Genomic DNA, 14,679 nt, shown 5'->3' with positions numbered 1-14,679 from the left:
AAAAGCATAAGGGCCCAGCCCAACATGTTCCTCCTATGGCAGTTAGGCAAGATCAAGTTGGACACTGGCCGGTATGGGCAGAAAAACGAATTCGTTGCAAGCGTCCAGGATGTGTTGGAGTATCACAAACGGTATGTGAAAAATGTGGTGTGGCTTTATGCTACAACAAGCAGAACAACTGCTTCAAAGAATTTCACACTTCCTAAAAAACATGTAAATATTCACGAAATACAAATACGTATATTATTATTTAATGAGCTTAGAGACGTTGTTACATAACGTGACATATCTTCCACATACCCTTTTTTGTTGATTTTCACCCAAATAAAAAAAAAATTGTTTAAACTATAAAACACGTATTTCATTTCTAGCCGAAATCTATTAGAAACGATACAGTTTTTCCGTTAAAGGATTAATCATACAGTCCATTCATTTTAAATAAAATTAGAATGAAATATTTCTCAGCTCAAGAAGGAACTTTATTTTTCTCATACCAGGGGTAAGAACTTAAAGAATCTTAGTTTAAGGTTTGATCTTACAAATCAAACACTCTGGGTAGCCATTTGAAGGCGAGCTAAAGTGAGAAGGTGAATCATCCCTTGCCAGGATTGTGCGCTGGGTTTGGGAGCCACCACGTAAAAAAAAAACACCCCCAATGAAAAGAACACAACAGAGTGTGGAGACGCAAACACAACCATTAAAATCAAATTGTACAACTTCACAAATAAATAAGGAATAAAATATATCATATATAATTATCATTTTTAAATGATTTAATGATTATTGAATTCTTTTGTGAGGACAATGGTATGTATTTAAATGAAATTGGTTTTATTTTAAATGACTACATTTTTTGTTTTGCAGAAGAGAGGAAAAGTAAAGAAGATGAAATAATGGAGGACCTAATGCATGTATTGGCTTTAGGCGAAGAATGCAGATACAGTACAGTACCACAGTACTGTACTGTACAGGGAGGACAATTTGAGGGCTTTCCTAAAAGCTCTTCAAATTATCTAACCGATGCAGTCTATTTGACCCACCTACGTCGAATACCTTAGCCGCTAGATCGTTTACAAAGTTCAAACAAAAATATGATTTTTCTCAAAAAACTACATTTCTTTGTGAACAATATTGCCACGCCCCTGGTAGGGATAGAGGATAGGTTGAGAGCTGAGGGCTGAGTACCACAGTACTGTACTGTCATAGATAACTTGATCAGAATCTCTTTTCTTGCTCTCTCGCTTGTCAGCTGGCAGGGCAAACTGATCTGTTTTTTGAGCTGGCAACAAAACACAATCAGGGTGCCGTCAACCAGCAGTTAGTGAAAAAGGCGGGATGCCAGAAAAGCAGCGCTATAACTACTTGACGAAATTGGTGTGAAATGAAACTGTGCGAACATATTTTGGCAAAATCAATGTTTATGTAAATTAATTAATGATTTTGCATTTTAGCTTTTATATATGTATGTGGGATGAGAATTAAGGTCAGTGTGGCAACCACTTATCCAAATGTCAAACAGTGGATGGCATTTGTGGATTAAGTAGAAGTTGTGGGCGGTCAGGCTAGCGTCCATCATAGCGTAAGTTAATATTCATTCCATATTGTAACGCCGTCAGTAGTAGTGCACTCGTGCGTGTGAAATTTTGTATAACAAGGCCGAGCCGAGCAAGAAGAAGGCTGCGTGGGTAAGCGTGGCAAAGGAGCTAGGTGCTACTGGTAAGTAATTGTTATTATTATTTATTAGATTTTAATATATTTTGTATATATGTATATATATAGGTAGAATTTAATAGTTTATGTTGGGTTTATTTTACAGATGAGCAATGTTCGAAGAGGTGGCTGACTCTAAGGGAGAGATTCAGTAGGGAAGTAAGGAAAATGGCGTCACCATCAGGAAGTGGGGCGAGTAACACCGAAACCTGGCCATTGTTCGATAATATGAGCTTTTTAAAACTATATATACAGCCCAGACCGTAAGTTAATCTTTTTTTTAATATTTTATACGTATTAAATATTTATTTCCCTTTTACAGAAATCGCTGCACCACAAACATTTTAGAAGATATGTATTCGCAGGAGCTGTTGGAGCCATTTAGTTTTGAAAGTTCTCCGACTATTTTATCGTCGCCTTCGGAGTTGTCGTCTTCAACTCCGATCCGGAAAAAGAGTCAAGAAAACAAACAGCGATGACGACAGCTGTTTCAAAGAAGCGTGCGAGCTATACAAAAGCATGTGTGCAGAGAGGAGCAATTGCAGCGAGGCGGTGAGGTCGTTTGGTGTTATGTTGACCTCTATCATGAACGGTATGAGCGAGGTAAAGCAAATGAAAGCAATACAAGTTTTAACAAATTCGTTATTTGCTATTAAATCGGAACCCGAATAATTTTTTTTTATTTTTAAATCATTTGTTTGTTGTTTTATACATATATTGAATTAATATGCAAAAATGTTTAAAACGCTTGTTACCTAGACATAAGAAACAACAATGTTTTGGAGGAAAATTAATACACAGTCGTATCCAAAAATTAAAAATGAAGTATACTCGATGTTTGGGTCGTCTCATAATTGCGAAGCTGCGTTTTCTTCGCTTAAATTTCTTCACTCGAAATACAGGAATTCAGTTTCGAATAAGCATATAGAGGACTTAATGAGAATCAAAACTTACGATCTTGAAGTCGATATGGAAAAAATCATGGAAAGTTAAAAAAAAAATTAACAAACGTATTTGCTGTTTTTGTTGTTATTATTGTTGTTCTTAATTGCTTTTTTAATCAAAAACCATAATTTTTAATTTTTTTCTAAATTTTTAATAACAAAATAAACAAATAGCACGATTTCACTCAGTGTCCTAAGCAAGCGCACGCACACAATCATACGCTAGCAGATATCAAATGTGTGATTGTATGCGTTGGTAAATAAATTGCGCATTATTTTGAGCGGCTCTGCTGTACAGGGAGGACAAATTGAGGGCTTTCCTAAAAGCTCTACAAATTATCTAACCGGTGCAATCTATTTGACCCACCTGCGTCAAATACTTTAGCCGCTAGAGCGTTTACAAAGTTCAAACAAAAATGTGATTTTTCTCAAAAAACTACATTTCTTTGTGAACAATATTGCCACGTCCCTGGTAGGGATAGAGGATAGGTTGAGGACTTTCCTAAAAGCTCTTCAAACTTGCTAACAGGTGCATTTTACTTGACCCATTTACGTCAAATACTTTAGCCGCTAGAGCGTTTACAAGGTTGAAACAAAAATGTGATTTTTCTCAAAAAACTACATATTCTGGTTCTGTCAGATTTAAGAAGAATTTGTGAAAGTCATGATCTAGCTACAGTTGGAATATACTTACAAAAGTATTGTACAGTAGATGTATTGATTCTGATGTTTTGCTTTGATACATACTCTGCAGCATAAACATGGGACAGAAGGAGTCAACAATATTATTGAAAAGGAAAAGCCGGAGTTAATATGTTGGACAGTTATGCCAACATTACGGCCCGTGCGAGTTAAATGTTACAATGTAAGTCACCGTAATTGTAAGACAAACAACTCATCTCCATGTAAATGCAATATTATTATATGCGACGATGTAAACGCACCATAATTATGTATTCTGCATAGTCTACATATAATCACTGTAATAATATAATACATTCCACATACACATACCATACATAAAACCATTTTGCAAGTGTAATCGGTCCTCTTTCTGTAAAACGACGACATAGCCGATTACTTCTTTTTGGCAACGATCATTTTGAAAAAGAAACAAGCTTAACTAGCTTTGAAATAAAACTCATTTAATTTTTCGATATTAAATAAATTGTTTTTTTTCCCGATTCTGAAGAATCTGTTTAATATTAACGAAGTGACTTGTGAGTCAGTCAACTGTCAAACAATCGGCAAACAAACTTGTGGTCAAAGGTGTGTTCGTGTGTTAATTATTAATTTTCTTTGTGATTTTGCTCAGTTTTCTTCGTTAAGCGGTTAGGCGATTATAAAAACTTTTGCTCCGCCAAGCTTGTCAAGGATAGGATTATGGGTAAGTTGTAATTGTATCGAACAAAATGTGTCCACATTATGACCGACTCGCGGAACTTTTCGGTAATAAGCAGAATTCAAATATCGTCGGGTGTTTATCATCATTTAACGTGGATGTAGAAATTGAGCAATTAGCTTTTGCTAAATGTGTATATACAAGTTACAAGAAAATCGACTTTGAAGCTGAAATCCATTTAAAAAAGCAACTCCAGTTAGAGTGTACTCTTCAACTTCAATTAAGTATAAAGAATTAATGCTAGGTCATTTGGTGCTTTGAGCAGAAGGAAAAGCTCAAGCCAAAAATAAAACGTCCTGTAGAAAGAAGCATACAGGCAACACAAACAGTTGGTCCTTCGACTACAAAGAGATCAAGCGCAAGTATTATAAGTCTCAAAAAATGAAAGAGCATTGCTGAGCAATATTGAAGCTCAAGGATCAAAGCAAATGTTAAGCCCTGGTAAATCAAATATTTTTTTGATGCCTCGCCGACAAATCCAAAGCGATCAGATTATAATCGCAACAGGTTTAAAGGACTGAGACGAACATTTAACAAGTTCGGTTCAGTTCAATTCATTGTGAATAAACCGGAAATTTACTAAAGATCCAGAAAGCAGGAATCAAGGAAACAAGACGGGAATCAGAACGAGAGCTCAGGATTACAAGCTCCAGTTCATTAAGTATTTTGTCATAAAATTAAGCTTTATTCAAATATCTTTGCAGCTCTTAATAAAACCGCGATTTGCAAAAAAAGACTGCTTCAATACTAACAGCCGACAAATCAAGACGTTTTACTCCTGATCGCCGTATAGACTAAAACCAAATCCGATCTTGCGAAAAATAAACGATGCAAACTAAAGATAAATCCGATTTTGTGAAATAAACCATATATACTTAAATTGATTCCGAGTTGTGTAAAAGAAATTGTAGAAACTTAAAGTAAATCAGAGTTTGTGATAATATAAATCTCCTTCCGAATACTCAATGGCGTATGGCGCTCATAAAGAAGGAATGCAAGGCCAATGAATATATTCATTGATGGACTATATGTTTTAACAATACAGAAACAGATGTTGAGCCAAAAGAAAGAATTAAGAAAGTGTTCCATGAAAAATTTAGTCACGAGCCTTTTAAACCTCGAATCGCTTTTTGAACACCTAAGAACATTTTCGTAAATCTTTGCCAAACAAAAAAAATAAATCGCAAACGTGTCATATTAATAACAACAAATAAATGTTTAAATGAATAAATAATAGTTAAATTTTGTTAAAAAAAAATAGAAAAAAATGCTAAAATTTTTGTCAGGAAGGCAAGAAAAAATAATTAATTTACAATTATAAACAATAATTAAATAACAATTAATAAATTGCAATTATTAACAAAATAATAGTAGATAAAAAGGTTTAAGCGCTTGAGACCGTACAAAACCTGGCAGCACAGGTTTATTAGACATATTCAATTCGGCTACTTTTTTTAAATTAAATTTTTTTTTTTTTTTGTAAGCAAAAAAGAATAATTTTGCATTCCTATTGTATCTTCGTGAAAAACTTTAAACGCATTAGTGGCGAATTGGAGTTTTTTCGCTAATCGGAAATATTATTTTAATTTTATATATTTATATCAGTTGCGAGAAAAATAATAGCAGCCCCTTGAAGGACATACTATCTACCACTGTAGTTTTACTATTTTTAAGTGTTTTCATTTTTTCTTTTTCTAAAGCGTTTACTAACACTAGTATTCGCAGTTAGTCATGTTCGAATAACGGTAGGTTGGACGATGTTTGAGCGATAATAATTTGTATGCTCGGAGCCCCCGCAAAGTTCCTCTTTTGAAAAAAAATCACATTGACAAAAGACTAAAGTTTGCACACGATCACTTGTTGTGGCCACTCCAAAAGTGGCGAAATATTCTTTGGACCGATGAAAGCAAAATGGTTCTCTATGGTGGGAAAGGATCAAGGGAATATGTGAGACGTCCACCTAATAAAGAATATGATCCAAGGTATACAAGGAAAACCCTTAAACATGGTGGATCATCTATTATGGTATGGGCATGTTTTTCCTATCATGGTGTTGGTCCGATACGGCTCATTGAAAAAATAATGGATCAACATCTGTATGTGAATATTTTGCAAACTAATATGCTTCCTTATGCCGAAGACAGTATGCCACTGAAATGGATCATGCAACAAGACAATGATCCAAAACATACTAGTAAAGTGGCAAAAGAATGCTTTCGAGAGAATAGAATTGAGGTTATGGAGTGGCCAGCTCAATCGCCAGACCTCAATCCAATTGAGAACTTACGGACTGATCTAAAGAAAGCCGTTTGGGATGAAAAACCAACAAATAACAAGGATTTATGGGAAGTAGTTCAAAAGGCATGGTATAACATTCCATTGGAAAGATGTCGTCGCCTTGTGGACTCCATGAAGGACAGATGTGTTGCAGTCATAAAAAATAATGGCAATGCAACTAAATATTAATGTGATCAATAAAATTAAATATCAATTACCATTTATTTTTGCCGTAAGAGGTAATTAAGTTATAATAAACTGAAATACTGCTATTTTTTTGCTCCATTAATTTATGTACTTGGTTCAAAAAATAATTTTAATAAATAAAATATCAACTTAACTTAAATTTATTGTGTGCAGAAACTTTTCTTTACGTTGTGGTAAAACCCCCTGTGAATACGAAGTACCAATTTTGTAATGTAAAATAACCAACAGTTTTAAAATATGTACCTATTAAAAAACAGTTTTTGTTTTTCTAGCGAAGAAAACATACTCAGATAATACTCTAAGGATTTCTACTGAGCTGACAGATCTACGCCGAACTAAAATTTTAATCGGTTGCACCAACGGTTCGGTCGACACCACTGACCATAATTTACGATCTAGTTAAACGGAACGCAACCGAATTTTTAAGCCGCCAAGCACTGTCAAACCGGCAGCATTCCTTCAAATGACTTCAGAAATGTTTTCTTCCGCTAAACAACAACATATACGGATTAGCTCTGCTACCAACCATTTCGTACTTTTTTATCAATAATATAAACTTGCAGTCAATATAAAATAAAATTATATGCATTGACATTCTAATTGACCAACAAATAAAATACAGCGCATACACTATTCAAAAGCCGTACATTTCAATTTAAGTACGTACTTAGTTGCCTTCAATAATTATTCATATGTTCATACATATATCTTTGTATATGTTAATGTAAAAGCCGGCACTTAATTTCTAAAATGTTTTTGTTTTTCATTTTATTCATTTTCAATGAATATCTTTTCAACTTACTCAGCATTATATGACGCTCTTAACTGCTACTGTTTAGTGGTCGTTCTTACCGACGATGGTGTTGTTGTTGTTTGTTGTCTTCATTCATATTAGTGTGAGTCTTACTAGCCACTTTGTTTGACAACACCCTGAACTCATCAGGCTCATACTCAGCATAGGCAATTTGCCGTTCCGGCGATGTTTCAGGTAACTTAGTTATCTTCTGTAAGCGTTGCTGTACAATTTGCCAATGACGTAGAATATAATCCTCGTGTGGCGCTAAATGATGCGCATAGCGTAAACAGGCAGCGGCGCGCGCCAAACGCTTACGCTCCACAAATACAACACATAAATTGTGTAAGCCCTGTATGTTGTGCGGTTCGAAACGTAATATACTGCGATAACATTGCTCCGCTGCGTCGAGATCCTTCATGTGATTTATATAGATATCACCGAGTAGTATTAAACCTTTTATATGTGCAGGATGATGACGTATTAGCTGATTCAGGTACGGTACTGCGTCCAACGGTCGATTCGCATCGGCCAATAGTAATGCTAAATTGAAGAGCGCACTACGAAAGTCGGCACGCAAATGTATAGCGCGTTTAAAAAATTGTTCCGCTTCGTCGAAATTCGATTCGTCCATGGCCAGCATGCCCAAATTGAAATAGACCTTCTCATTGTTCGCATCCTTATCCAACACCTTGAAGAGGCGCATGCGCGACAATTCACGCGCTTCTGCACCGCCATGCTCTTGCAATAGTATGGCGGAATTGAGTAATGCTTGTTCGTGTTCGGGATATAATTCGATTGCTTTGTTGAAGTAGACGTGCGCCTGCGCACTTTTACCCTGCTCCAAAAATACCACACCCAAATTATAATAAATATCAGCATTCTCACTGTCGTACAGTAGCGCCTTTTCGTAAACTTCTTGCGCTTGCGCGGTGCGATTCAGTTTCATCAATATATCACCACGATTGATGTACGCTTGTACATAGTCGGCGCGCATACTTATCGCCTGCCGATATAACAGATCAGCTTCTTCCAAGCGCGTACGATTGCGCGCTATCAGTTGTGCCAAATTTATGAATACATTTAAATGATTCGGCGCTACGCGCGCCTGATAACTCTCACCCGGTTTCACTTGCGGAAATAAAGATTTGGCTTGGCGATACGCGAATTCGGCTTGTTCGTATTGCTGCAGATTATTATAAGTGCGTCCTACATTGATGTGCGCGCCAATATCGTCGGGTTGTATGCGTACCGCTTGTTGGAAGTACGTTAACGCCTCAGCGTAGCGTTGCTCATTTTCGAGCGCGTGACCAACATTATTGAACAGTTTCGCATTGCGTCCGTTCACATGTACGCCTGACATAAATAACGTATACTCTGTACGCCAGTCTTTATTGCGCTCAAATGTCTTCAATGCATGCGTTAGCAACAACAAACCGAGTGCTAATTGCAGAAAGCGCCGCGCAATTGCGATTTTAACGCGCAAATACTCCTCCAATTGCATATAGCCGTAGGCTATCAGGAGACAATAACCCATGGAGGGCATGTACAGTATACGCTCGGCAATCACGAAGCCAACGTGAAAGAATAAATTCGAAGCGGGTAGGAAGGGTAACGCCAGCCAGGCCAGTCCCATCAGTAGCACGCGAGAGTGCATTAAATTTCGTGTCGTACAAGCGTGCCACGTCACTGCGGCTAGCGAGGCGAATGTCGCTACGGTGGCCAAATTGCGTGCGTCGCTAAAGCCCTCGATCAGTGGTATGGTGCCTGAAATGAACAGCGTAGAAATAGACATGTTAGGCGAATTAAATAAATAGTCTAAATCGTCGGGCTTAATTTCAACAAATATAGTATAATATATTGGGTAGTCGAAAAAGTCTTTTCGTATTTCTAATCAAACTTCAAAAATTTTTAATTTTTTTACATTTATATGTACAAATACAAATGTATGTATCATTTTGGTCGACCACTTTTTGCCATTTTTCCGCTAGAGATATTATTCCAACAGTATAAATTGAGTAGCCGAAAAAGTATTTTTGTATTCCTAATCGAATTCTAACTTATTTTTATACCCTGAACAGGGTATATTAAGTTTGTCACGAAGTTTGTAACACCCAGAAGGAAGCGTCGGAGACCCTATAAAGTATATATACTATAAGGCAATATTACGATTCTTGGGGCGCCGCGATTTGATGGTACCATATATAAATGATCAGTATGTTAAGCTGAGTCGATTTAGCCGTGTCCGTCTGTCTGTCTGTCCGTCTGTCTGTATATATACGAACTAGTCCCTCATTTTTTAAGATATCATTTTGAAATTTTGCAAACATCAATTTCTCTACGATGCCGATATCGGAGCACTATAACATATAGCTGCCATATAAACAGAACGATCGGAATCAAGTTCTTGTATGGAAAACTTTCACATTTGATAATGTATCTTCACCAAATTTGGCATAGATTATTTTCCATAGAAACAATGTAATCTCCGAAGAAATGGGTCAGATCGGTTAACTATAGCATATAGCTACCATACAAACTGAACGATCGGAATCAAGTTCTTGTATGGAAAACTTTCACATTTGACAATATATCTTCACCAAATTTGGTATAGATTACTATCTAAGGAAACAATGTAACCTCCGAAGAAATTGGTCAGATCGGTTAACTATAGCATATAGCTACCATACAAACTGAACGATCGGAATCAAGTTCTTGTATGGAAAACTTTTGCATTTGACAAGATATATTTACGAAATTTGGCATAAATTATTTTCTAAGGCACCAATGTAATCTGTGAAGGGTATATTAGCTTCGGTGCAGCCGAAGTTAACGTTTTTTCTTGTTTTTATTTATATTGATAAATAAATATACAAATATGTACCATTTTAGTTGACAACTTTTTGCCATTTTACCGCTAGAGATATTATTTCAACAGTGCAAATTGGATAGTCGAAAAAGTATTTTCGTATTTCTAATCGAATTTTAACATACTTTTTTTATATTTATATAACCACTTGCATTTAGTTAGAAAAAAATTTCGAAAACTTAAAAAAAATTAACGTTTCCTAACATTTTTCCTTAAATTTTGGTGGTTTAAATATAAATTGCAATATTTTTTCATTATAAGTTTTGTGAAAGCACATTAGCTACCGCGGCTACTAGTCTACAAAGGTATATATTTAAGCTCACCCATAGTCCAATCGCAGCACAGATTGCAAGGAAACAGCATCAGCCACAAGTTCAAGTAAATCAGGTAACTAAATGTAAGCTGACGCGTTGGTGTCGCTGCTGCCGAAGCGGGATTATCGAAACGCGTAAAGACTGGCAATTGCGAACCCATCACGTACACACGTCCAACCAACAGGGCAAACGTAATGCAGACGAGGAACCCCAAGCGACGCAACAAAGTACCATGCCAAATACCGCTCACACGATTATACACGCCGGCCGTTGGTGATGCACTAACTGCTGCGACTGTCGGACTTTTGGCTACATGTTGCGGCGTCAAGATACGCGTACGATCCTCAAATAAACGCTGCACACACAGCCACAACTCAAGTGGGCGCAACTGCTGCACCACGAACAATTCATAGGCGACGCAAATACCCGCTATAGTGATGCCTTGCTCCTTACACAGCATCGAGGCTAATAAGCAAGCGCCAAAAGTGCAACATAGTACCGACCAGCGTGTGCGTTGCCTCTTACCCGACTGCTGATGCTGCTGTTGCTGTTGATGCACTGACGACTGTTGACGATGTAGCAGCGTCGTTGACGTGTTAACAGCGCCGGCATATGCGAGAAATGCACACAAATAGAATATCGAGGAGAGTAATTCGGCACGTCCGACTACACCTGTAACGGCTTCTGTGTGTATGGGATGTACAGCGAATAAGAGTGCTGCCAAGAAGCTACAAGTGTTTATACGCAACATATTACAACGTTGTATTAACGCCAATGTAGATGCTCCCACAGCGCCGGCGCAATGCAATAGTAATAGTCTGCAAACACGACGCCACAACAGACAAACAACAATATGTAAGAGCATATTTACTATGTGATAGCCATATGGTTGAAGTTCGTGCAGCCAATAGTTGAAACGAAAGGTGAGCACTGTTAACGGTCGATATGATTTATGCGATTGCTCTTTGCGCATTGGCGTACCCCAGAAATCGTTGAGAAATATATTACGTAGCGGCGTGTACGAGCGTAGGTCTTTATTATCGCGCACAGCGCTAATATCGTCGAAGACCAACTCACATTGCGCACTATTCCAGTAACAGGCCACACACACGAATACAATAGCGAAGAATTGCAGTAGATTTCTGCTACTGTTGCTGCTGTTTGTGCTGTTACTTATCGCTTCGGCTCTCGTGAAGGAGCTGCTGTTGCTGCAGCTGCCATTACTGCGCAACTTTTCGCTATTGCTGCTATTGCCATTATTGTTACATACAGTTCGCTCGTATGATGTCATTATGTTATTTTATTTTCCTCGTCTTTTTGTGCTCCGCTCTATTTAGACTTATAGATTGCAATGAAAAAAAACTGAAGTATATAACAGCTTTACATGTATTTAACGCCGGTGTTGTTTATTATTATTTTTTATTGTTTCAAATACACTACTATATGCTGATCAGCTGTTTCTTGGCCAATGGTCTACGCAAAAAAAATCTTATTTTCTTATGTTCTTCTCTAGTTCTGCCGCTTTGTAATCATTTATGTACTATCGCATAGTCGAATTTGGTTGTAAATTACTAACACTGCGGTCTGTTGTTTTGCTTTTGTTTTGCCATTTATGGAATTTGTAATGTTACTACTGGAATGCACATACTCCTTGTATATATAGGAGCAAAGTGTAAGTGAGCATGTAGAATAATGTTAATACCGGCATGTACTTGTCCTCATGAACACCACACCCGTCTTTTGATGTATCCACACTTGGCTTGTTTGGTATATGCCGTGTTTTGACGCTCTTTGACCTTTGTGTTATTTTCATAGCATTGCAATCAAAAAGTTATACGTGTAAAACATTTTTATTTGCTAAATATCGCAAACGTTGCAAAGAATTGCAGCAAGTCTAAATATAAAGAGATAGAAAAATTCATTTTTAAAACATTTTGTATTTCTAATTATGGCCGTTCCCTCAATGTCTGATTAGCAGCCAGCTGTCATTTAAGTTCTGGTTAAAAAAATGTTTTTAACCAAAGAAGGAGCCTTGGTTAAGCTAAGTTCAGAACTTATTTGGCAGTTGGTTACTAACCAGATATCGAGAAAACGGTCCTTACGAGTTTAAAAGTTTTTTTCTTACAAATATTTCAATTTTATATTTTACCTTTATGTTCAGTGGTATGTAATTACAATTGTTTAACAGTCAGCAGCGGTTATATTGACAATATTTTTCCTTTGGCCATGGACAGTTGAAGTTTCAGTTAAAAAATTACGAACTTTGCAATCACATTCTCTTTTTTGCCGATGTACTTTTACACTAATAACTTTGAATCAAATACTGAAAATTGCTCTAAAAGCTTGTTATTTTGTATATGAGGATATTGAAAAACTTCTGAAAACCAGTTTTAGAAACCTGAGGATCCTGGAAAGAAAAAATAAAAAACAAATTAATTAAAGTTTGTTTATAAAAGATTATTTAAAAGCTGTCCAAAAAAGGCTTCTAAAAACAATTTTTATTGCTATGCCAGTGGTATACCACTTTACGCCGCAAAATTGTTTAATATATTATCTCAATGAGAAAATATGAAAGCACTAGGCGACTATACAATATACACACATACAAACGTCTACCAGCAACGTGATTAAAAAATATACAAAATGGAATTAAAAACCACTGGGAGCTCGTTATATCTATGAGAAAAAATTAAGGCACTAAGCGACTATAAAATATAAACTTGATAAAAAAAAATGTGTTAAAATAAAATTTAAAAACTACTGGGAGCTGTCGTTTGTCAGCCTTATCGCACTGTTTCTAATTTAACAAACACTTATCCTTTATTTCACATATGTTTAACTGTTTATTTGCTATCAACTCGTGCAATACTTTAAAGATTCACAATGCAAACATTCATTCATAGCCAAAACTATCTATATTTTCAAATGTATACGTAATATAGTAATTATTTAAAAAATTTTCCACAAGCTTACAAGAAACCGCTTATACTGTTCGTGCACAACAAAGTAACTTTACATTTACTGTCCCAAATTCCGACTGCCCGTCGCCTTTGTGCATAGAATTTCTGATGGCTTAGGGTGTCTGCAATATGCATATGTACATAATAATGTACATCTCACAACACTACGCTTATACTACTGTTTCAACAGGAATTAAAGATGAAGTAACGCGACAGTAACAGCGTTAAAATTCACAATTCTTATACGTTTTGAATACACAGAAAAGCAGTTAGAAATAGTTTTTCTTTTCTATACGACATTTCGTAGTTCCCAGGTTTATTTGAAAGCCAACCGTTCATTGCCCTTTGAGCCAGGGTACAACACAATATCTGCACAAAGTCAAAATTTAGTGGAAAAAAATTCGTACCAGAACTGCGTTACTTTGTTTTTGTTATGAACGTGGCTACAACGCAAAAATTGATGCCACACCAGGCTATATTACTCGTGAGCAGCTGGTGCTCTACAATGTTGCACTCAATGTCATCGATTTTACAAAGCACAACACGAATGATATGTCAACCAAGCCTGCAGCCGAGACTACCAGTTTTATTACATTTGCGAAAATACAAATACAGCAACATGATATGCGTTTTTTTTTTTGTTTTTGCTCTTGCTTTAGCTCCCATTTCCGGTTACACAGTTAAGCCAGTTTTCTGCTATACTCGCTGTGCAGTCACCCCATTACTTGGTTTTACAGATCGACATATACATATGTACATAGATGGTTGGTACTGAGCAACAATGTTGGGCGACCGAGTTTCCTAGTTTTGGAGCACAAACATGAGGATACTATACCAACCAGCATGCAGCTACAGTGCAATTTTTGTACATATGTCTACTTGACCGCTCATTGGAGCACACGCTCAATAACACATTGCTATATGCACTTTCACTCGACACGAAACCACAACGGAAAATGTCCTGTTGTTGCAATCACACACATTCACAATAATAAATAATCGTCTCTCCTGTTAGACTGCAAAATACCTTGAAAAGAGCATGGCACGTGCTCGAAAATATGTAAAATTCTGCACAATACCTTTTTGAGCGTTAGAAATTGCAATTGAGTCCCATTCACTCCCGTATTCATTGCAGTTGCAGTTTCCATATCAGCCCCAATGGACTTTGTAAAATTACTTTGACCGATATAATCGGGAGTAGTC

At 36.6% G+C, this 14,679-nt stretch overlaps 1 protein-coding gene and 1 pseudogene across 1 annotated transcript in view; one reads left to right on the top strand and one right to left on the bottom strand.

Annotated features, from left to right (window-relative positions):
* Positions 1-1,834: 1,834 nt before the first annotated feature.
* LOC126756992 (uncharacterized) lies at positions 1,835-2,476 on the top strand (annotated as a pseudogene).
* A 4,421-nt stretch (positions 2,477-6,897) lies between these two features.
* The window catches only part of LOC126755867 (uncharacterized), a 44,807-nt gene continuing 37,025 nt past the window's right edge, over positions 6,898-14,679 (bottom strand). Inside the window, exons 8-9 of the mRNA XM_050468584.1 lie at positions 10,526-11,815; positions 6,898-9,100 (exon numbers count right to left, since the gene is read on the bottom strand). Of these exons, the coding sequence (XP_050324541.1) occupies positions 7,389-9,100; positions 10,526-11,815 (3,002 nt within the window). The 3' untranslated portion in view covers positions 6,898-7,388. The remainder of the gene's footprint in view (positions 9,101-10,525; positions 11,816-14,679) is intronic.

The sequence above is a fragment of the Bactrocera neohumeralis genome, chromosome 4, assembly GCF_024586455.1.
Source record: "Bactrocera neohumeralis isolate Rockhampton chromosome 4, APGP_CSIRO_Bneo_wtdbg2-racon-allhic-juicebox.fasta_v2, whole genome shotgun sequence".
Taxonomy (NCBI): Eukaryota; Metazoa; Arthropoda; class Insecta; order Diptera; family Tephritidae; genus Bactrocera; species Bactrocera neohumeralis.
The sequence above is the reverse complement of the archived record's forward strand: the minus strand, read 5'-3'. Positions and strand labels throughout refer to the sequence as shown.